At 39.8% G+C, this 25,215-nt stretch overlaps 1 protein-coding gene across 2 annotated transcripts in view; it reads right to left on the reverse strand.

Moving 5' to 3' along the window:
* Positions 1-7,477: 7,477 nt before the first annotated feature.
* PDZRN3 (PDZ domain containing ring finger 3) overlaps positions 7,478-25,215 on the reverse strand; it is a 147,609-nt gene continuing 129,871 nt past the window's right edge. For both annotated transcript variants that reach the window (XM_055709076.1, XM_014280166.3), the window contains 7 exons: positions 24,250-24,503; positions 21,661-21,748; positions 13,916-14,014; positions 13,026-13,088; positions 12,045-12,146; positions 10,856-10,972; positions 7,478-9,903 (listed from right to left, as the gene is read on the reverse strand). In XM_055709076.1, coding sequence (XP_055565051.1) covers positions 8,353-9,903; positions 10,856-10,972; positions 12,045-12,146; positions 13,026-13,088; positions 13,916-14,014; positions 21,661-21,748; positions 24,250-24,503 — 2,274 coding nt within the window. In that variant the 3' untranslated portion in view covers positions 7,478-8,352. The remainder of the gene's footprint in view (positions 9,904-10,855; positions 10,973-12,044; positions 12,147-13,025; positions 13,089-13,915; positions 14,015-21,660; positions 21,749-24,249; positions 24,504-25,215) is intronic.

Below are 25,215 nucleotides of genomic sequence, written 5' to 3' on the forward strand. Positions count from 1 at the left end.
GGCAGGCACTTGTTATTTAGCAGAATTACTGCATTTTGGGCTCATGTGCCCCTGCTGACAGCACTAATCTCCATGTTAGGAGTCAAAGTACCAGCTGTGCCTGGTCCTATTTGTACTACTTTAGCCACATGGATGTTCATCCATTTAATTTGGAAATATTTCTCTGCACTCATCAGCAGCCACATGCAGGCAACTGAAATTGCCATATTTATTCTGAGTTAGTTTTGAAAGCGACAGATGCTACATTACTGTAAAACATGGTGAAAGGGTTTTCTAGCTTTGGTTTTGTTTCTCATTTGTGCATGACTGTTTGATATATAGGCTATTAATGCTGATGAGTGAAGCTACTTTTCTTCAGCAAGGTCTGCCCTTTCTCCCATATAGTCAAGTGAAGCTTCCGCAGTGGGACTGGTGCCATTTATTTTTAGGCAAAGGACTTAAAAACCATACAGAGACTCAGGAAGGAGAAGAGATGGTGCACGTGTGACACACAAATACACTCGGGTGTGTTATGCAGTGTTACTACTTTTTCTTAATAATGTGATACTTTCCCCAGCCTGAATAATTGAAAGGAACGATACTGTTGTGCGCACACTTGAAGGCATGTCTCCTCCTCTCTCATCTGGGCATGGTGTGTGTGCTGCTTCCAGTGCAGGTATTTTAAGGGGACAAATAAAAAACCTTCTGCCAAGCCTTGTGTCAAGTGCAAGCCTTGCACAACTGCTTCTCTTCTCATTCTTGACTGCATTTAGGGCTGTACAAAAGTTTGACAGTGTGATGTTAGAGTCTTGTTACTACTCCTCGACTTCATGAACTAGCTGTGCTTGGGGTCACCGATGGGGACAGGGACTGTGCCATTGTGCTGCTTACCAGAGCCCTGGGACCCAAAGGACTCTGTTAACAGGCGCTGCCCTGTCCCGCACCCCAAGGGCTACTCACATCGCCTTTCTAAAAGTTAAGACCCTGTCATTGTTTGCGTTAGGAAAGCTGGTACTTAGGGTGCTTAATGAAAAGCTTTGCAATTCTGGGACATGAAGGTCATGCTGTAATGTCTGGCAGAAAAATACTTCTGGAGAAGAGAGGTAGAGCCTATGTTGAAACCATTAAACGCCACTGCCCCACCCCACCCCACCCCCCTTTAGTGTCTGTTTCATTGTACTTTTGGGCTTTGCCTTAAAGCTGCATTCTGTAGCACCTTGCTTGTTTGTTTATATTATGTTTAGCAATCCTTAATAATGTTGTATTTGAGCAGTGGATGGGGCTAGATGATCTCCAGAGGTCCCGTCCAGCCTCAATTATTCTTTAATAGAGATGCACAGAGAGATGCCTACAAAGACTGGAAAGAGTAAATGAAGCAAAAACTTTTAGCTTCATTGCAAAGCACTGCCACAGGAGAAAGCTGTGTGGTTGTGTATATAGAAAGAGTCAGTCTTTCTTTACTAGATAGTTTTTGATGACTTTGGAAGGGAAATACTGAAAAAGGCTCATCAGTTCGTTACCAAACAATCATGTAGTGTTTGCCTCTGCCTCGAGTTCAATTTGTGAAGAGAAGTCTGTGGAGTTTCTTTGAACAAGAATTCAAAAGCAGTAGAGCAGAGAAGCGTTTTCTGGAACAGCTTTGTAAAATTGGCTTTGTTTTTTGTTACTCTTGGCGTCTGTGCTTTCTGGACTTCATGGCATAACTGAGTCGTGTTTCTTGTGGAAATTATTTAGATGTGACCTTAGTGCTTTTATTTTGGCTGCTACCTTGAGCCCCAAGGATTAGTAAATATTGGATGCTTGCATTTAACTGGAGCTAAGCAGAAATTTGACAAACCTTGGGTGCCTTCAATTTGCAGCCTTTTGATTTACTTTTATTTAACAATTATAGCTGGATTTGCCTTTTGGGGAGCCTTTGTTCATGGCATTCTAAGCTAACAAAGCCCAGCTCAGCTGAAGGATGGATTATCGAAAATCAAAGCTAGCTCTCCTAATAGGGACAATGGAATCTCACCCGGTCCGAGCCTCGCCATGGCACCTGGGAGGCCTGCACTCCAGTATGATAAAGCATTTTCTTTGAGAGAGGGTCAGCAGAAGTTCACTTTTAAAGAGGAGTTCTTATTCTCTGTTAATGGGGCTCCCTGTTGCATGGTCCTGTAGTTGCTTAACATAAAAAGAGTAGATTGTCAAAGAAATTACCTTTAAAGTTCCTCCCTGGCAAACTTATCTGAAAGGACAGACCAAGTGTTCTCTCCTGGCCAGACTGAGCAGTCCATGACCCAGCCACCTAAGCTGCAGTGCCCGTTTGCAGTTTAGAATTTGTCAGCATTCTGATTTCAACCCATTGTTTCTTGGCAAGTGCTATGCTTTAGGGTTGTATTTTATAATAGAATCCCTTACCTGGGTTTCAGAGCAAGCCATTTAATCCCTTTATACTCTGGAAATGAAGATACTTGCATTCCTTTAGGGATTTTTCTAGCCTTAACACAGCAGATATATAATTCAACATGCAATGGTATTTATTTATCATATGTGAGATGGACTAGGTCCTTTTTTGGACCTTAGGAACTAAACACAAAATCAAAACATATAAGCAGAGCCAGACTTGGCTTTGTTTTGTGCACATGTAATTTCCTGCTTATGTAATTGATCTCTAGTCATAGCTGGGCTGAGACCCAACAGAAAAACCGTGGGGATTATTCTTTCTGGTCCCTTTCTGACTTAGCTGACTCATTTTTCCCAGAAAGGGAAGAGATGAGAGTAACTGCGAGAAGCGCATGACCCAAGGCCAAGATCATCTGCTGGGAGAAATAGGTATGGGCTGTTTGGGCTTGCTTTAACTTGATTTTTCATAGAGGTGTTTGAAGAACATTTTGGAGAAATTTATTTTTAAAAAACTATTTTGATTTGGCATAGAAGGAAAAGGTAAGAATATCAGTCCAGATTTTTATCTGGGCTTTGGCTCCAGTGGAGCCACACTGAATTTTATAATGTTGGCATTATATTTTTGTAAATTAAAACACTAATTGGACCATTGTTATTTTCAGTGTTAATTGATTTGATTAAATCTCCCCTAAGAAACATTCTGTGTCTCAGAAGATGACACAGGTTTTCTGAAGAAACCGGTAGAACTTTGTTTCCATTTTGGACTTAATCAGTAAAGAAGCATTGCAATTATGCTTTTAGATTCCTGATGTTGATGTGCTGATTTAGGTAACGCAGAACTCAGATGAAACTTTAATTCCCAGTATTCAAAACTGGTAGATTGAATCCAGCAGAGTAGAAATGGAGTTTTTGAATTAATTTTGGTTTTAATTTTTACCTAGTTTTCAGAGTAGGCAACGGCATCTTTTTATGCTACAGAAATGATAATGTTTCTAGTGTTTTGGGCATTTTAGGATTCCAGCAAGAAGGTTTAGGACCCAACTGAGAGGAGGAGTTGACGTGAAAACACTTCTGAGCAGTGTGTGCTAACTTGTGAACCTAGTTTATGATCAGCCCTGCAACAGAAGTAGTTGCATAATTTATTTTGCAATATGAGCTCCAACACAGATCATCTGGAGGGGAGTGGTGGTGTCAGTATATTAGTAGGGCTGCAGGATGATTAATGTCAGGGTGGTGGTGGTTTTTTTTGTTTGGTTGATATTTTTTGAGCAGTGACCATTAGAAGGTATATGGGAGGTGTGGTTAGCAGCAGAAAATCAAGTTGTGCTCTGATACACAAAGCTGTGATGGCCCTTCTCTTCATATCCTTCACTAGCGTTTAGGATAATTAATTATGTAAGTTAATAGTCTGTTTTCAAATTTTCTGAAAGTGCCTGGAGTCTTCCAGATCCATAAGTGTGCTTTGTGTCAGGCCTGTTTATTAAAGCTCTCATACTTAAGCGTGAAATCAGACCAGCTAAACTTTATTTGTGACCCCCTCATTTTTTTCTATGTATAATATACAACCCTGTCTTAACTACCATCAGTTTCTCCAGGGGTCAGTCTTGTGTATTAGATGACATGAACTGGGAGGAAGAAGGTTTCTCCACAGAAGTCCCTGAATCTAGTACTACTTTGTGTCATGACAGACACTAAGAAAAAAGGGACATTAATTCTGCATGTCTGCATTTGAACAGTGAACGCATCTTCATAAACCCTGTATAGCTGAGGAGCTGTACTCGTGCAAGAAAGCCATGACTCTTCCAAATTAACTCTGGCTGGAAGCTCACAGAAGCTGTTCTGATGGAGAAATGAAGCTGCTGGGATGAAACCCAAGCAGAATCTTTGCTATTTTGTCATATTTAATAAACCCAGGGGCCTTGGAATGGAGGTACAGCATCTGCTCTGACAGTTTCTGTCTTACTTTTGAGTTTTGTCTCTAATGAGTTTATGTCCCAATAACTCCTTAATACAACAACTCCTTTAAAAACAATTGAAAATAAAACAAAGAGGAGTTTAGATTGCTTATGGCTTGCTTTGTATGGCTTCCAGGCATTTGAGCAATTTTGCTAACAAGTATCCTGTAACCTATTTCCGAAGGCCACTAGCAGATAATTATATTTGGTTAATTTACATACTTTCAGTTTATAATCCTAATTAGTTCTCCAACCAGTAGTCCCTAGGCAATATGTAGTCTTACCTCATTTTATTTGCCATCCCTACTGTGCTAGTTCTTGTCTTTCAATTTACAAAAAAATGCTGTTAGGTTTGGTTCAGGGCTTTCCCATTTCAGTGCACATCTAAACTGGGTGATTCCATGCTGATTTAAACCCTATTCACAAATAAGTATCTTACATTTTTATAGATCTTGCGTCTGGGAGACATTATGCAATTTAGGGAAAGTGACCCCAGTTTGACACAGAATGTATTTTCATTGCAAAGAATAAGGCCAAATTCTGCACCAGCCTGTATCCAGGGTGTCCCATTGACATCTCTGGTTTGCTGAAGGGGGGATGTGTTGGTCTGTAACAGCATCGTACTGCTACCATGGCAAAAGTGGAGAATGGGGTGTGGGGCAGTAGGAATGAGTAATGGCTGTGTGAGACCCTCTGGGGAGCTGCGCACAAGGGCTCTGCAAGAGGCTCTGGTAAAACCTCTTGGGCTGCTTGAGACTCTCCCTGTGTATGTGCTATTCTGGGTTCAGGTGTCACCCAAGCCTGAGATTATGCTCTACAGTAAACACTTCAAGAAACACTTAGAAAGAGACTTCCCAATGGAAGGAGCGCATCTCCCAGTGTTGATCCCTGCAGGTGTTGAGTTGGGGTTGAATTTGAGTGTCCAGTGAGGGCCAACCCACCACACTGAGTCAGCATCTTGCTGTGGGATGGGACGCCATGCCAAGGCTGTGAGCATGGCTCTGTTGCTCTGCAGGTGTGTGCAGTGGCTGGTGGAGAGCACCGAGTTTCAGGTAAAGCCTGTAGTAAGACAGACGCAATTTCCACGGTTGCGTGGAGACTTCTTGCATGAGATGTCCTGTAGGCAACTAGAACAATTCAGTTGTTATCTTCTAAGCACCGGCGTATATACTATAATGCAATTTTTAGAAAAGCTGTTGGATTAAATATTTCCTTAGGCATCAAAAGCTGCTTTCTAGTCTGATTCATTTCACTGGAATGATGTCAGGCTTGGACTAACGTGATGGTAATTTCCAATATTTCCTTGCAAGCAATAAAAAGACCCCAAATCTCCCTATTCAACAGTACATTAAGTACTTTGATAAGGCAATGAGAAGGGGTGTGTGATAACTGAAAAAGGAAAACCTGCAGTTTGCAAAGCTTTTGCCTGGATTTCCAGGATAACTGATGGGTTCTGTGAACTGATGCTAGTTAATAAATCATAATATTAAAGGAGAGAGATGATTTTTAAGTGACCACAACAACAAATGTTTAGTGAGGAAAAACTCAAAGGTGTGAGAATAATTCTTGGCCAATAATTTTATTTCAACATCTTAAAGACTGTAAAATTTATACTGTTGATGCTTTGGTGTAATTTCTACACATCACACTTAAATTCCCAAATGTTTCTGCTGTTACACACATGCATACAATGCTCAGCATTTATATAACTGATGCCTAAAGAAACCATTCATTACGTGTGAAGTTACTCCAAAGGAGCCTATTTTTGAGGAATGTCTTCATAATTCTGCCTCACTAGAGCATTTAAAATCTTACTCTAGTATCTCCAGGTAGACTAAAGATGACTTAGTTGTCTTCATGCCTGGTTTAAGGATTGTGATTTTGCACTGATCTTAGCTCTGCCTGTGCATCTGAATTTCTGGACTTCAGGAGAAGCCAGTATTTTGCTATGGCTCTCACAACTGCAATTGGGATGAACAGAACATGAACTCAGAGTAAAGCGGATTTGAGACAGAGATATCAAGTGTCTTATATTGAAGGCAGTGTGTTGGGAAAATCATGTTTTCCCTACTGTACTACTTGTGATGATAATGGCTGGTAATGCGTCAGGTGAAATCCTGGCTCTAAGAAAGTCAATCAAAATTTTTCCAGAGACCACATTAGTACTAGTGCTTTATCCAAGAGGAAAATGCTGTTTGAAGATAAATTTACAGAGGCTTATTGACATGAGTGCTAGATTTCAAGGGGCAGTGATGATTTACATGGGCTGAAGATGCATTTTTTTGGTATGTAAAAGAGTTACTGTGGAATATGGTAGATGTACATTCGATGCCAATTCAGTGCTAGTTCACAAAAGGGGTGGAAAAAACCCTGAACAAATCTCTTGTTTGCTTCTTGATAATAGACAGAATAGACACTGAGAAGCTGTTAATCCTTCTGCTTCATATTTATCACTTTTACCGTTAAGATTATAATTTTTGCTCTGTACAGTTATGACAAGAGATTCTAGAACGGAAACTTAGAAGGGTTTGGGGAGCAAGTTTTTTTGGGGTGTGGGGAGGGCGGCGCAGGCAGAAAGGGAGGGGATGTGGAGAATCTGGGGGCTATTCACAATGAGTCTAAATTATTTAATCAAGCAGAATATTCCAATTTATATCTGAATCCTTAATTAGAAGTGCAAAACTAGAAAAGAAGTGTGACACCTCTTTGACATTTAGCTTTTGTCTCTTTCGCCATCTCTTTTATTTACTTTCATTTATATATGCTTTAATTTATGTATTGTCTGTTTTTAGTGCAAACTCACACACAGAAGTTTGTAGGTGGGTTTTATGTACCACTAAGAAACCACAAAGCAAAGCGAAACAGCAGGGTAGAATCGTATTTCTTTTTCACTTACAGGTCACCTTAAATGCCTTGTGAGTTGAGGATATGTATTGCTTGATTCTGCTCTTGATTTTCCTTGTGCTTCTGTCTTGCCTCTTCCTTCTCTCCTTCCCTCAAGAAAACCTCAATCCGAATTCCCCCCAAAGTGAGGATGTGGATTATTCTGTTAGGTTTGACTCTGGTAGGCTCTCCAGGCATTTCTGCAGCACGCTACACTCGAGGAAAGAATACTCTACGTGGTGAAACCAGAAGGGAATCAAAAGAATTTTAAATAGTTTGAAATATAAAACAATAATTTATTTTACTTCATTTTACTTGTTAACGTTTGTAGCTAATGATGGTTTCATGGAACTGCTTTTATAATTCAATACATTCATATCTATAAAGCAAACAGTTACTACCATGGGTTTTTCAAATTCCACAAACTGTCTTATATAAACAACTCAGCTGTACATGCACCTTTTTCAATAGATTTCAACATTTGCAAACATGCTTTAAAATCCTTTAAAGCTGCAGTATAGTGTACTTTGCTTCAGGCTTTTCAGATGAACCCTATATACTTTCTTCAGACACCTTAAAAAGAAAAATGTTTATATGTTGAGCATAACTCTAAAAACTGCTGTTTGATAAATGTTAAATATTACAAGAGAATGTCTCTAAATCTGAGTTCAAACCTTGAGCTAAATATTGATAAACAGCACTCTGTGTAGAAGTGAACAACAGCAAAATAATATCACAAAATACGGTTTCACAAAAAATACCTATGTGCAGTTGCTCTTGTGGGTTTTTTTGCAATTTTTTTAGGTAAAGAAAAGCATGGGTACCTTTTAATATGAATATAGTGTAAGCAAATTACCTGTGTAAGTATGGTTAATACAATTCTGATATTTAAACATTTCATGTAAAAGGTAAGAAGTAAAAAAGTACAATCAGTATTCCAAAAAGCACTGCTAATATTGCCTTTGAAGGAGATGGGCAAGCTTCCTCTCCGCTTCATAATGGAGATCCTGGCACCCACAGTTGTAGAGTTCAGTATTTGAACTATAAACTTGATGACTGTATCTTATATACAAAGATCTTGCCACATTGAACGAGGCATTGATTTCTACCCCAATGGTAGCGTTTTATGTACATAATTTTGCAGTGGTGATTATACAGTAGTCACTGACAGGAAGGAATTGTACACCCGTGTGCCATCTGGTGACTTTGTTCCATGGGTTAGCAGTTCTTGGATTGTCATCCAATTGTCAAATATTTTTTTATTTCTCTTCTTCATCATTTTTTTGTGACTCAGTTCAATGATATTCATCTCTTTCTTTTCTTCTGCACCTTGCTGTTCCTTTAAGCAATCTAACCTGCTCTGCATCATAAACTCACGCCGCCTCCTCTGCTCCTTTGCTTTCACTAAATGCTGCTTCCGCTCTTCCTTGCTCCAGTAACGGCCCATCTTCATTTCACTTATGGCATCATCATCGGTAGTCATACCACTGCGCTCCTCCTTAATCTTTATGGCACGTTCTCTCAGCAGCCTGTCCCTGACTGGCCTCTTTGTAATGTAGCGGGTCCCATCGCTTCTGACCTTGACTTTCCACTCCATCCTTGCTTCGCTCTGGCTTGAATTAAAGTCTTTGCACATACTCACCAGACTCATTTGGCTCTGTGCATACTCCACTGCTGATTTCTGTTGGATCAGCTGCATGTAGCTCTGATAGTGCTGTGCATGGGCAGGAATATGAGCATGCTTATATGGAGAGTGATGGTACGGGGAGACGTAGGAACCAGAAGGTTTTTGACCATGTGTAGGGCTTTTGCTTCCATCACTGGCTTTTCTCTCCTTGCTTTCCAGCTGCTTGCCAAGTTCGGGATCTTTAGCAGAGGCATGGCATTTACCAGTGCTGGATTCATGACTTTCTGAGCCAGCAAATAAATTCTTTTGGGAGACATTATATGCCACTGCCCCCTCATTACCTTGACAGTTAATGCCTTCTGCAGTTCTGCGCAGTGAATTGTCAGGGGAAATCTCCAACGTGAGTGGTGTGCTTCGGCAGCTTTCGCCTGTGTTATATGCGCTTGAGCTATCCTTGTCAGACTTCTCGGGGAGCTCTGTAATGTCTGAGAGCTCGTGCCTACGAACATCGATGCTTGTGTTATAGTTGCGGAACCCGCTGTTATGTAGCATCCAAGGCTCCCGGTACTGATCTTTCAGCTGCTGCATTTTGTGAGCTCTCACAATATTCAGGCACTCTAGCTCAATATTGCGCAGCTCCTCGTTCAGCATCTCCAGCTCTCTGTCAACACTTTCTTGATCACTTTTGCTCATATCCAGAGTGCTGTTATGATAATACAGACTGTAAGGGTTGGCAGACTTCACCTGGCACTTCAGTTCCAGCAGTTCCCGGAATCGTTCACATTCGTCTACGGGGATGCCAAGGAAGTCAACGTCTGTGCAGTCGGCTGAGATAAACGACTCATTGCTGAACTGCATATCGCCACTCCCTAGGGTGTCATGGCTGTACGTCAGCTTCTTCTGGCTCCCTAAAGTGTTGGAGGAGGTGGTGTGATCATCTGCGTTGTTCTCCTGCTCGGAGCTCTCATCGTTGCGAGTGCTGTCGTCTGTGCGCCCCACGCCACTGTCCTTCTCATGCTGGTTAGATAAAATAGTGGCTGTATCTGTGGTACCTCCATCCTCCTCATGCTTCTTCTAACAGCAAAAGAAAAAAAAAAAGTCAGAAAGAGAAATTATTGCAAGGACATCAAATATTTCACGGTTTTTATTTCTTAATAGTTTTCTTAATCTGTCACTTTTTACGCTTTATAAATCTTTGTCTTTTACTTATATGGAAAGAATATTATTAAGAACTCAGAACTGGTGACCAAAACCACAGCCTGCTGTGGATGTCCTTTTCAGAAGAACCCGAGGTCTGCTTTTTGGTTGTATAAGCAGCAGTGGTAGAAGTCACATTTTCAAAATGTTTCTTCTCTCACTTAGGTGCACAATAGTATCTATTTCTACTGTGGGGGCAAAGTGAGAATACGTTTCTTCAAAACATGTGGATGCTACAGAGAATGTAGAGTTTTAGAGAACTCTAGAAAAAACCTCTAGACAAAACCTGAAAAACTATTCATGAACTAGTATGATGTATTAATCATGGCAGAATAATGGGGAATACAGGCCCAAATCTGTGGTTTTGCATAAACTTTGCTACATAAAAACTTTTTTGCCTTTCTCCCCATATATAGACCTTATTTCAGTCATTTGCCCAAGTTCTATATCTGGATTTTAAGGTTTCGTGAGGCAGGCTGTTTTCAGTTTTTGTGTGTGTATATCAAACAGGAAATTGTATAAGTTAGCTCTCTGCCTGCTATATGTACTACCCACCTAGCTTGTACTTCTCAGTGACCACAGCCAGAATGGTGGATTTCTAAGAACTGTGATCATGTTGTTGTAAGTGGCAAAGTAAAAAAGGTAACATCTTAAAACATTTTGGTTCCTGAGATGAAGTTTGTGGATAGTCATGGAATATCTTGAATTTACTGAAAGTTTTTTGCCTTGATCGTCATTTGAGACAATAAGTGTATTCAGTCAAGCTCAATATTGGAATATCGAGCGCAATGTGAAGTTTTGACACGACTGTACAACAGAACAGCAGTACCTGCTGAAGCATGCTGGCAGTAAATTGCATTGCCTGGTGGTGCTGTTCCTCTAACATGTCCATGTGCAAGTCATCCAGAAAATCATTTCTGTCATCATCCATCCATCCTTCATCCAGCTATATGAAAAGGAAGGGAAAAAACAAACCAAATGTTGTCAAAAGTATGAAGACTGACATAAATTGTGTTCCTTCTTTGTGTAAACTGGGAAATCTTAGGAGATTCCTTCCTGTGACAGTGTTGCTGTGTCCTGTGAAGGAGCACACATCTCCTTGTTGCTAAGTGGGGGTATTGACTGTTCTACCTCCCCTCACAGCTGCCTCCATCTCCAGCAGTGTGGTTTTATCTTCATCAGTCCTTTATATATGAAATGAAACCAGCCTTTTCATCCATGGAAATACTTCTAAGAATTGGGGCTGCTTTGGTTTGTGCGTGACTTGATTAGGATGTTTAAAAATACGCCCAAAGCTTGAACATACCACTTGCAAGGCAGCATCAAGGCCCAGGAGGAAAAATGCTGGCTAGGGGTCTGTAAACCTGGGGTTTTTTTTTTGTTTCTCCCAGCCTCAATTACCCGCAAGGGAAAGATCAGAAACATCTAGGCTAACAGGATAGTCATAAGCCTGACCCTATGTCTCCAGGTGCATTGGCAAGGGTTGCTTTCAAAGCACAAGGAGCAGAGACAGATCAAACAATAGTGCTCGTGGCTGTTTGTTCAATATCTTAGTTGTGCTAATCCTGCTCTACAAAGAGATCTGGTTCAACCATTTATTACAGCTGAGGATGCTTCTTGATGGTATTTAACTGCATTAAGAGATGGTGTATAAAGGGCTAAATAATAGGTGTTTTGATGAATGATTAATCAATAGCTATAGGAATTAGAGTTCAGTATGTTCTTCAAAGCTAGGGCTTGAAACCATCCATAATATCTCACACTGATGTTTGTAATAGCACTGCAGCATATATAAATCACTGAACATCTCATAAATTGAACTTTAATATAAAATATATATAAAGTACCATGACTGCTGAATTTCATTATTTTAGACCATATATATGTCCCTAGTCAAACTGTATAATATGGTTTTAGGTAGATTTAGGTAGGTTAAAATTCTTCAAAAGAACAGCTTTCTACAAAACAGCAATTCTTTTAAAAGACTTCAGAGGCTGCTTTTGTTGTTGCTACAGTACCTGAATTTCTGGTCTTGCAACAAGTAAGGAGATATTCTTGCTCTCTTCACTGGTGAGAAGTGCCACAGCTTCTTCTCGGTTCTGTACCTCTATGCCATTGATCTTTAAAGAAAAGAGCAACACAATGAGATCTTTTCATAGGGATACTTAAAAGCTGCTGTGATGAGCTCTTCGGAACTGCGTAGCTGGATACATCACAGTGCAGCACAGGCCAGGCACAGTCCGTGTTCCTGTCTCCAGCCATGGTGTTCATGTAAGTGTTGGGCAAGTGTGTTGGTTTGGACACGTGAAGTTATTCCATACCTCTGCATGTGATGTGCACAGCCTTGTTATGAGGACAGAAACTGGAGAAGGAGAGCTAGGCAGGAGCAGAATCATAACATCAGGTCTGGTGGGTGGAAAGGAACAGGAACGTCCTTGTGTGGGACAGGTGAGGCTGAGGATGCTGCTCCCAGAGACTGAACAGGATGTGGACCTCTGCTCGTGTCAGTGTCTGCTCAGGCTTCTAACAAAGCCCTTATGGTGTAGGATTGTTGCACTTGGAAGACAGCTCATTCTGGCACACGGCACTGGGGTGTTCAGCCTGCTGCACAAGTACTAACGTCCCTGTGAATAAACAGGGCTGCCTGGAGAGATTTTGCAGAGAGGAGTAGTTACTTGGGCCAAAAAGGAGGCCTTGTGTGGTAGAAGGAAGGCTTAAAAGTGGAAGTGTATCACAATATATACTGGAAATGGATGATATCTGCTGACAAAACACTTATCCTGTAGAGTAGGGCCAATATAGGGCTTTATGCAGCCAGGAATATCAAAATCTGACTGAGATATGGTGGGTGAAAGGGAAATAGCCTCAGAAAGTTAAAAGGAAGCATATGTACACCAGTCTGAAGAGAATGATTTGTAAAAATTATAGCGAAATAAAGACTAAAGACATTGTAGCAGACTAAAGTCTGCTAACGCACTATAAACTGTTCACACACGTACCTGAATAATGCGGTCCCCTTCTCGGAGTCGACCGTCTTTTGCAGCAATACTGTTAGGATCAATCTAGAAAATAAGAGAACTGTGAGTGCTTTGGAGGTTTGAGAGCTCAGTATTTACTTCCCGTTGTAAAGCCAGTACTGGTAACGTGACTGATACTGTAAGCTGGTGTGTCTGCCATTGCTGCCAAATCTGTGGTTGGGTACATATCACTCTGTGATTACAGGACTCCTCCTTGCTTATGTCACAGTGAAATACATATTAAAATCATCAAGTCAAAACCAAAACGTTTCTTCCTGAGATGTGTCTTCAGAGAAAGTAGGTTTATCACGTTTGCATGATACCAAGTTACCTCATAATTTAACATTTTGCTTTACAACACAGCGCTCTGATTAGAACCGGGTTTTGCATGCAGAACAGGAAGGATGCATTTTAATGGAAGAGTTTTAGATTTAGTTATGAGTTTCTTTTCCCCAAACTGCTGCTACTAATTTGAAATGGATCTGCATGACAAAAAGATTATGTATAAAATACTACTTATTTCATGAAAGGGGGCAAAGACAGACAAACAGGCCCCAAATCTTTGCAAATAAAAATGTGAACAAAAACTAAAGGAGGAACATATTAAAAATACTTTGAAAACATACACGAAATTGGATGCTAAGACTGTGTTGGGGGAAAATGAACACTGAATGATAATATACCAAAGCTTGGTTTCATTGGATGCAGGATTTCACTCAGTCTGGAGAAAAGGAAAAAGAATTGTATTGCTGCCAATTGCTGCATTCTGGCTGTTTTTCAAACACGGTACAAACAGAAGACAAATGTCTTAAATGCCCAACGCTGCAGTTCAAAAGACAAATTGTATCTTATGGAAATCAGCTCAATCTTACCTCACTCACGTAAATACCCATGTCATCTTCATCATCTGTTCTGTAACATACAGTAAGTCCAAGTTTGTCCTGGCTGTTCACTCTATGTAAATCTACTTCCTGAGGTTTAAAAAAATAAAAAGAAAAGACATTGTCAGTGAGACATGGGTGACTGATGGAAGCAATTTTTCAAATACAATGAAAATATTTTGCTTAAGTGATATAGTGGATCTCTTTTCATTTCACTTGTAGACGAGGTTAACTTACTGAGCAGAACGTGATTATATGCAGACAATCAATACCTGGGGCATTTTTGACCCTTCAATCAATATGAAGTCATTTTGAAAACAGACCTTTTATTGATCTTAAAGAAGAAAAATGACCTATATTTCATGTAGTGGTAAGACTTCAAACACTAAAATACTTATAAAGTATGATTTCAATATTTGCCACAGCTGACATATGTTTCCTTATAAGCAGGGAAATTTTCTGGCTTTTCAGAGAAAAATATAATACTCTATTACCTTAACTTGTGTAATTTTCATGAAATAATTCAATAAATTTCTCAAAAGCGTGACTGAAGATCAATATATTGTCAGCAAAGAATTTGGTATTTGTAATAGAAATATAAGCAGCACTTCAGTATCTTGCAAGGGTTTGGTTTCAGCAGGTCATGGTTTATCATTCTAGTGCTCTTCGGTGGTCTTGTTAGTCTTGGAGACATTTAAGCTATCTTAAAAATAAATGTGCTTTTTCTATGCTTTTTTGCAATGAGGATTTCATGTGGGTTGTTTTACTCCTACATTTGCTGCTGCTCTGTGATGCTGGTCTGTATATAGGGTTGTAAAATCCGTGGAGATACCCACAAGCTGTGCAATGCTTCTGGCTGGTGCAGTCGGTGTGGCCATCCATGTAGCATCTTTCAGCTCTGCCTTCTTGCTTCCAAGGGGCATAATGGAAGCCTAGTGCAATGCACTTAACCAGCTTACTCTAACTGCTGTGCCAGTCCTGATGGTGCTGCCACAGGGAGGAAGGATGTTTCCTCATAGAGGTGTAATAGCAACCGTAGTTGTATTTTTTTACTTCCCTTAGCAGAGTGCTTGGCAGTGAGCGACGCTTTGCCAGGTCCCACGCCTCTGCAGCTAATGCCAGGTAGGATGGAGGAGGCAGCTGTGGGGCTCAAGCCCCACTGCTGCGAAGGAAAGAGTTGGGACCAGGCAGAGGGGGCAAAGGGACACAGGCTGAGAAAGAGGGCACAGCCCGTGCAGGATCCGAGGACTGTCCCAGCCCCAGGGCAGACCCTGAACCGCGTGCTTGTGCTTGGACCTGTCCATTCCAGTGGAAAAGTCCTGATAACACGACTCATTATTTCTGAACTTCTCTCTGTTTTGACCTGTGCTGTGCCATTTGTAAGGGGCAAGACAATGAAAGAAGCTGAATGAATAATTTATTGGCATGTCTAGATGACAGCTGCCAAGATCAGCATTCTCATGTTATTTACTTGTCAACATGCATAATTAAAAAAAAAAAAAAAAAAAGAGAGAAATATAGCTGTAAATGTCAGTGACATTTCAGATGGTGTTTAAATGGTTTCAATCAATAGTATCCATGGTGAACTGCTGCTCTTTTTCTCCCTCTTTTGTTACTTAAAGGTTTGAACACAATGCTTTAATAGTGGGATTTTTTTTCCAGATTTCTAAAGCTTTGGGGGCTTTCTAGAGAGAAGGTGGAAATTCTTCAGAAGAAAAGATGAGACAAAGTGGATTTTATTCTGATCTCAGTTGATGCTTGGGAATGCCACTGTAGTCAATGCCTTTATTCTGCATTTAATAATGATGCCAACTGGGGGTGAGGTGGGAATTTGTGAATTGGGTCTAATTCAGGCCTAGAAAGATTCCTTTACTTCCCGCATGCTTTAACGTAAAGATTTCATGTCTTTAGGAAAGTTTTTATACAGTTTACTTATTTAAAAACATGGCAATGGCATAGTGGCAAGAAATTAATGCTGTAGCTCGTTCTACTGTTTGTCATACTAGTAGTGGGGAAAACCCCCCAATATATATGTGTGTGTGTATGTATATATATATATATAAATAAAATGTTAAGAAGAGCCCCACAAAAAAAACAAACAAAAAAGCACGGTGACTTTGGCCATTATTTAAATACATCCTATGTAACCGTGAACACTTGCCAGCAATTTTTGGGAGTGGAAGGAGAGGAGGGAGCAAGCTGTTAGTTTCATTCTTACCTGCTGCATGTTTTGAATAACAATAGATGTTTTTCCAACAGTACACAACTATAAAAGGTGTTATTATAATTAAAAAAAGTATGGCTTTATATTTAAAACACACCATCCAAGACATCACCTGTGATATAGCAGAAGGTAATAAATCATCTGGTAAATTAAATAATATATATTTTAAAAGGAAAACAGATACACATTGTTTAAAAACACTCACAAATAAAGCAGTAAAAAGCTAAAGAAAAAAAAAATTTAGAGCAGGTGTTTAGAACCTGAATTTTTATGAGTAATTAGTTGACAGAGTTACCCTTGGGTACAATCCCTTTAGTCTTGGTAGGAATAGAGTAAGTGTGTTTGATGCTACCCAAACATGATAATTTTGTGAACTTAAAGATAGGAACAGCTGCTTTCTGTGGGTCTTTGCATCAATGAAGTTTTAATACAATCATAATTTTTTGAGATATTTGAGAGATAAAAGTGTGCAATTCCAGTTGGAGCTGAAGGATCAATGCCAGCGTCTTCAAAGCAAAAGTTATTTTCCATATTCAGAGTTGAGTCTGTATAATGCACAGATACATGAAAGGGGAAACAGAAGAATGGCACCTGCAAGTACAGGTATTATGGTTGCTTGTGTAATTATACCAGGGATTAATTAAAGACTAGGAGTTAATATCAGTCTAGAGAACTTTGAAGGCATAAGTTCACGTGTCTGCAGTGTCACAGGACTTGCCATTTCTTACTCCTGTCTTCAGTGTTGCACCTCTGGACAGCCCAAGGGTCTGATCCTGCTAGCCTGCAGCATTCTGTACTCCTGCTGCAGAGAGCAGCTGCTGCATGCACAGCACCAGCTGGGCTCCTTCCAGTGAGTCTGCTAGATGCATGCTCTTTCAGATGAGTCTGGTGTACTGTACAGTCTTAGGATGAAAGTATATTTAGTGCTTAGCTGGGTCTCAGATAGAATAATATGAAACGTATCAGCCCACTTACATTGCAGAAGGGAGACGCTGAAGTTATTCAACAGCTGCTCTAGATCCGCAGAAACTAGCAGATGATGGTGCTATCCACAAAGTGTGGTAAAGTTGGGGCTGCGTTAGTACAATAAATGTAAAAGTTTCATATAAGATACAACTTTCACACACACAGATAATTAAAATCTGCTTCTTTAGATCAGGTAAAAGTGACACTTCGAGAGATGTTCAAGAGAAGTATTTGTATGCTATTTCAAAACAGTCTGCACAAGAGAACTGTCTGAAAGATTATTGGCTCCATATCAAATGTAGAGCCAAGGAGGGCTCAAAGAGCTAGTTGCTGAAATCCGTATGGCATTTGTAGCAAGACAAGGAGAAATGAACATGCAATATGATATTATACCTGCAACTGCTCATAATATGAATGAGGAGTAAGTGATAATAGTAAATGAACCTCTGAAAGCTCAGAAGATCCTTCATTTGCAAGAGATTATTGAATTATTGCACTTCTGATTTAAAATTATGGCCTGCCTGCAAACTTATATAAAAAAAGAAAAATCAAAGTCCTTTCTCTAACAAGACAGGAATGAACAGTAGAAATCTGAAATGAGAGGACAACGATGGGTAAAAAAAGGTTCAAACATTTACAAAGCATTATCCAAACGTTGCATGATACATACGCTGTCATCTTGTCTCTCTCTGTAAAAAGTGGTGGGGCTTTTTTCTGTGCTGACTTGTGACACACCTGACCAGCAGGGCCTACTTTTTGGCTACTTCATTAATAGGTTTCACCCAGACAAGAATGTCAGGGAAATAAATACAAAGAACTACTTACTTTTATACTGTGTGAGGCTTTTTTTGCTACTTTTTGGTGACTGACCCTGGCACAGCAGGAGGAAAAATCTTGTTGTTCTTGTCTTGACGCTAAAGAAAATGATCTTTCTGTTTATCTTTTCATGTAACTGTGGTTTTCAACATAGGTAAAAAGCAAAAACACCACCCCTCCACTTTTCAGACAAGAACATTTTATAAAATGTGTTTCCTTTCCAAAATTCTTCGTCCTAGAGAAGAATCGACCTTGAGGTTTCTGTGCCATCCCAGCTCTATGATGGGAACTCTCTGATGGACCGCAGAGCTTGGACTAGCTTAAATCATCAGTGGTGCTGGGGAAGGCTGAAGAAAAGTGCTTCTCACCCTGATGAAAAGAGGTTTAGGATGCCTAAGTAAGGTAACTTGAAGGATTCTCAGGTTCTTTGCCAAGCAGATGGCCAATGGTCTGTGATTAAGACCTTTCTCATGCAGTAAGAGGTGTTAAGATCATGTTGAAATTCTCCAGACAGCTAAGGGAGGACAATCTTTCAGTATTAGCTTGCCAGCAAGTGGAAATGTTGTACCATCTCTTAGGTTTGTTCTGAACAGCATAGAAATACTTGTCTCAGCAAGTACAGTTGTGAAGCTGAAGGAAGGTACTGCTTTTTAAACCTTTACGTATTCAGTTGCTGCCTGGGCAGGACTGCTAGGGCTGAGGTCCTTTGTATTCAGAGACACAGTAATGCCTTGAGAAGCTCCTGATCAGTGCAACTCCCTGCAGAGCGGGAGTTTTTACTGAGAAGAAATATATTCACATAAAAGATGCTTTCAAATGCTTTACAACCAGGATGGAACAAAAATTGCAGAGTGCCTCTGATGGAGTGTACTGATTCCCATGTTCAGGTAGTTATCTCTTGCCTCCTCCTCTCCCTTGCAAATAGATTATTGGAGAAATAAAAGAAAACTTTCAACCAAAGTAGCAAACTACAGCAAATGGGGAGAGCTTGAAACCCTGGTACTCAGCTTTTATTTATGGTTTCCTAAAAGCAGTGAAGCATTAATTTCAAAATTTTAAGGACAGATTTTGGTGCTCTGTGTGTTCATTTTTTGCTGATCAGATGCTGTGGTTTCATGCCGGGAACAGTGTGCGAGCTGTGCACTGGGAGGGCAAAAAGCTGTTTGAGTGAATCTGTTCTCCTTCAGTCTTTTGACGTGAAGGCTTCACTTCTGTCCAAGACTGAGTGAGAGTATCAGAAGGGAGATTTCTTAGCAGTTAGCAAGCATTTCATGTAGTTTTTCACCTCCAAGCTTAGTCTCAGCTAGCTATTCAGCTGGGTTCAGTTCTCTACTCGGGAAGAAAGCAAGACCTACATACAAGTTGCATATAGGAAAGGGTAAAGACAGAAAGTCAAATGGGAGAGAACAAGTCCTCTTTTTGATGTAGAATGTTCTCCTTTGTAATGTGAGAAAGTTAACACGCTGAGAAAGCCCTTACTTGGGCTGTGTGTCTGACAGCCGGACAGACTTGTTTGAATAAACATATTAATGCGTAACGTTTCTGGGGAATCCTGGAGTGACATTATTCTTCGTTTATGAGCCTGAAACGACTTCTGGCTGGGCCTCTGAAGAATGAATGTACTTTTAATTTATAATAAAATAGTAGTTCAGCGTATAGTCTTTCTTTCCTTGTGGCATGTAAACTTCAAAAGAAAAGAAATGGTATTTATTTATTTTTTGTTGTAGGGAATACATGTCAGTTACCTCTGAGTCATCAATTTTAAGATAAATGTGGAGAGATAGAACTAAGAACACAATTTTGGCTTCTCTGCAATACTGCCAGCATAAATTCCTGCCTGTGGATATTTACATTAGAAGCTGCTTGTGAACTTGGGTATTTCACTGTTTTTTTCCTTTTTACTTGTTAGAAATCACTAACCAGTCAGTTATAGACCATAAAAGTTTAGATGAGGAGCTTCTGATTTAAATTCAAAGCACATTTTATGGACACAGAAACCCAGAAGGCTGACTTGATGGCTTTCTCACTTTAGACATTCCTGCTGCAGTCAATGAAATGGTGCCTTTGTGGTCTTTTAAAACATATCTATCAAAAGACAAACAAAAAAGCCACTAGCCAGTTGAGTCCCTGTTAGCACTTTGACCTTACCATTGATCATAGTCTCTACAATTTGAACAAGAATCTTTAGTGTTTTTTAAGAAATACTATTAGGCTACAGAGACTTTTCTAATGTTCATCTCCCTGTGTTACTAAGCTGATCACCTTTTGCCTTGAAGTACTATATCAATGTCAAAATTATTAATGTTGGGGGTTTAAGGCATATTAACGTCTGACTACTGAAGTGCATGGGTTTAAACTGTTTTTAGCTCAGCTGGTTGACATTTTAATGGAAGCAATATAATTTATCCACAATATTAAATTTCCTAAAATATAGATTTTTGGAAAGACACTGGCAGATAATACTAATTTGTTCTACATTTTCCCTTAAGACTGAAATCTATATTATATTTTTTTTAAGAAAAAAAAAAAAGGCACTTGTTTGAGAAGTAAGGCCTTGAAGTCTGCTAAACAGCATTTGTTTTACTGGCACTTTGATTTTATCCTGCCTTTGATTTGTGTTTGTATACAGAGATGAATTGCTACCAGATCTGCAGAATTTGAAAACAATTTTTTTATGAGGTTTTAGTCCTTGATCCTGCAAACACTTTTATAGGAGGGAACAACTTCATGCTCATAGAATGACTGAACACTGCTCCCATTGAAGCTCTTGATAAATCTATCGCTGATTTAAACAGAGCTACAGACAGGTCAGCATTGCTTGCTTTGACAAATAAGCGTTAGCTAGACAAGGATCTAAGAAATCAGGAGTTGCAAGCAAGCTAAGAGGTATTCACTTACGGATAATCTTGAATGGATTATCTGGGTCACACATTGCTGGTAGTATTTAGAAGTACTGAGGTACTTCGCTGTTATTTATTACAAATGATTAAAAGCACTTCAGTGTGTCGGTACTGCTTAACTATCTTGCAGAACTAACACTCAAAATTTCTGTGCTGTGCTCTGTATTGTTGGGAGCAGGTTATTAAAATTGAGAAAGCTAAGGATGAACTTTTGATGGGATATACAAGTGTTAAAGCCAAAAGCGTTTTTTAAGTATTTGGCAGGAAAAGGCCTTGTGTGCCTCTGTGACTGGTTCAACTTTTATTATCTGTAATTTTATATATATACACATATAACTTTTCAGTTATGAAAAAGGGAGGAACAGCTTAGTATCAAGGGAGTGAAATATGTTCTGGTCTTGTCTTGTAAACTTAAAATACTTCTAAATTATATGATGATCAAGAACATCTGTTAGTCAGCTGGAGAATATTTAAGTGAAACTCACACATTTTTACTGTGACTTTGTGGAACAGGCCTGTCCTGCCACTCACCAAAGCTGAAAAGTATTTCAGATTTTCAGAAAGTCTATGTCAGCATATTTATACCGAATTTAATTAACAGAATCAATGACTTCATTATTTATGTTAATTTGTTAGCTGAAGAGTTGGCTCATCGGTCCGCGGTGCATAGTTAAATACGCTGCTGTTAAGGTTTGCAAGCTGCGAAGTAACTAGTGAGCAATGTTATTACAAATATTTGCTTTGAAATGTCTTTTCACTTTATACACAATATAAAGACTGTGACATGCACATGTTTAACTGTTAGTAACTAGCTACTAAAGACTAAGTACCTCTAATTCCAGCTCATCTCGGTCCATTTCTTGATGAATTCCTCCCATGTAGTCATTTGGGTCATAGTATTCATGCACTGATGGATGGCTGAAAAAAACCTTATGTTTTAGGACAGCACTCAGCACTCTCGTTAGCATATGAATACATTCCAAGCTTATAGCAAGTCATCACAAACACGATGGACTAACACCCATGCCAAAAATTTGCATGTGGTTAATTATATATACTATACCATTTACACCAATAAGTGCATGAAAAAATTCAGGTATTGTAAGAGGAGTCTAAAACATCTGGCACCTTACAATGAATGAGAGACTTGTAAAGAGTCTTAGTGTTTATTAATGATTTTTCTCTGAATGTAAAGCTGACTTGGGGGGAAAATATACAGAGAAGAGAGCAGCAAGTAGGGTAACGGGTACCAAGTGACAACTAAGTCAGTAAATATTTGCTGGGGTTCAAGATGAGAGGGAATAAGAGATTATTTACTTGTGAGTTCAGGTTATGTGCAGACATGAAAGTAGAATCATTCTTGCCGAGCTGCTTGGTGTTTTTACTTTGCCTTAAAGACACAAAATTTTATCAAATTTCTAAGTACTATCAAAATAATATGCCACCCAACTAGTTGGATCAACAGTATTCTGTTGATTGATTTGAATGCAATAGGCTGTACATAATGATTTAAATACTATTTAAATATGCACTACTTCATATTGCCATTCACTGTTGGCATGCTGCTTTTTACAACTTGAGCCCTCTGACACTTTCACTGTCTATACTTCGGAAGTTGTAACCAGCGTAATGCTCCTGTGATCACTTTTTCTAGGCTGTGTGTTGGGTTTTTTTTTTTTGCAATTAAAGTAAACTCCCTTTAATTCTCTGCTAACTAGATACATGCTTCTTTGTAAGTGTGAGGCTATTTATGTACCAGCATTTCCTAATTGGCTAAGATACCCAAGTTGCTATACACAGGCTAAATTAAGCTGAATGGGATTTTTAGAAGTTACAGGAAGCATTAAGAAAAACCATCTCTGTTTGCTTGTGCATGCTGGGTGACAGCGTACCCAAATAGCTAACTGACTGCCTTTGTATGAAGGGATAGACGTGAGGCAGGCTATGTGGTTAAGACCAGCATCTACATTAAAGCAAGGCCACTGATGATGCTAGCAGTTTGAATCTATGCCTAACACTTAAGGGGCAATATGAAGTTACTTGCTAGGACTGAGCTGGTATTATGCAGGCATGTTGCAACATAAAAAATTCATCATGAATTAATCTTTGCCATTTTTCTAATGTAATCTGTTTTGCAATTGGAAAGTGGCAGGTATTGAAAACCCCTCTTGCAAATGTGTTTGGGGGTACGCAGTGGGTAGGTGCTCTAAGAATAAGTGTGTCCTCTCCACAGTGCTCTAAGCCCTGCTGCTTGTTCACTGCAAACAAGCCCAAAGCTGTAGCCTTTTGTCAAATGTTTCCGCTAAAACATGCAGCTGTGCTTGAATTTTCAATGGGCTGGGAATAGGTGGCCATGCAGTAATATCCGATGGAAGTCTTTCAAGTAATCAGCACTGAGAGTCATGAACAGAACAGACATTCACACAGGCGCCCAGATGCTGGCTGAGTGTGTGAATGTTAACACGCCGTGAAAGTCACTCAGGAGCAGTACAGGATCAGTGCCTGTTTGTAGTCAAACCCTATTTCTTGGAGCATTGAGAGGGGTGTCCGGAGAGGCATGCTGGGGTGTGTTGGTGTGCCGATGGACGATTGCAGCTCAGGCTGCCTGCGGGTTCCTTTCAGAGCCATACTGTGCAGCCAGAACACGTGCACACTAGCAGTGCCTCTGACAGTGTCCAGGGTCACCGCAAACCCAGGTATTGCTGTGGATTGACCGGATCATGGTCTCATACACAGCAGCTGAGATGTTCAGAATCCTTTCTGTTCCTTTTTCTCTTGTGGAGATGTGTGGCAAGATGACAGGCAATTTGCATGGGTTCCTTGGGGAGCTGTTTTCCTGTTGAACAGCGTGTGAGGGCGTGGTGTGTGTGTGCCAGGAGATAATTGTCATTTTTATTTGTAAGTATAAAAGCATCAAACTACCATTAACAATAATTAAAATTTGATTCTAAAACATCCATGACAGCACTGGTAAGTAATTTTAGTCCTAGAAAATAACTTATTTGAGTAACATCACTGCAGGGTTATAATAAAGTAATTAATACACTGGAACAGAACGTAGCAGCTCTTAGCATTACACAATTTATGGCAGCCATAAAAAATAAAGTTAAAGCATAAGCAACCCAAAGAGGCAGTGAGAGGAATTACAAGAAGCAATAACTTTATCCATCAAATGCCAGCAAAAAATGAGCTTTATGAGGCCATGTTGTGACTGAGTAGCATTACTCATGTGAGTAATGGCTTGCTAATGTGTAGAAAAAAATTAAAACATTTTGAGTTATGGCTGAATAGCATATGAATCCTGGCTGCTTCTGGGAGTACATGTTTACCAGCAAGTAAAGGTGAGATTGTGAACTACTCCTAACATGCCATGTTAAGGAATGCAAGAATTTTCAAGGGCTTTGTAAACTGTTACTTACTCTTCAGGTAGGAGATATGGGTCTAGCACAGAGACGGGTGGAGTAGGTGAGCCCATCTTGCTTAGAGCCATGATGTGTTCAAAAGTGATATCTGTCTGTGTGCCCACGTCTACCAGCTGAGAGTCATGAGGAGGAGTGAAGACCTTGGTGCGTGGTGTTCTTCTCAGGACTTGCACCACAATGGGCTCCTTGGCTGTTTTGAATGCTTCCACTGCCTGCTCGTGTGTTGCTTTAGATAAATCCTTCCCATTGACCTGTGGGAAGAAAACAAGCAAAGCAATGAGAGAAACAGTCAGAAAGTGGAGGGTATTGTTGGTTTTGGCTGTTAAGTCTCAACTTCCATCTAAAGGTATATATACATGTACTAGGAACTATTTATGTAATGTTACGCTTCTCTCATCTTCCCGTTTTACTACAGCAACTTTACAAATCCTGTGCTCTGCTTTTTATTTTGGTAGTTAGATTTTACTGGGCTCACTGAACTAAAGCACAAACCAGCATCCCATTTGTTTCTTGCAGATTAGAAATCCCTCAGCCCTTGTTCAAACAGAAAAAGTTATTGATTCTCCTATAATTTTTCTGGTTTTGTTTGTTTTTTAATCTTTTAACCTTTTTGCTGAACAGAACTACCGGGACAAGATCTGAAACTACAAAACCATGTATTTGTGTCTGATGAACAACTTTTCAGATGAGACATGACAATGGTACGCAGTCCCTGCAGTAAAAACCTGCATTTTATGGATGGGCATGGACATCAGACTGGGGTAGTGAATAGAAATAATAAGGGAAAAACAATCATGGGCTTTTCTTTGAAAGGACTTTTTTGGCTGTGTAGCTTGGCCATTCCCCATCTCCAGATCTCACCACCGTTATCTCGTGGTTGAATGAATAACGTAACAGAACCTTTACTAAACATGACTGAGAGACTCCACCGAGAACTACCAGTACTAGACGTGCCAGGCCAAG

This window comes from Falco cherrug, chromosome 4 (genome assembly GCF_023634085.1).
Source record: "Falco cherrug isolate bFalChe1 chromosome 4, bFalChe1.pri, whole genome shotgun sequence".
In the NCBI taxonomy this organism is placed as follows: Eukaryota; Metazoa; Chordata; class Aves; order Falconiformes; family Falconidae; genus Falco; species Falco cherrug.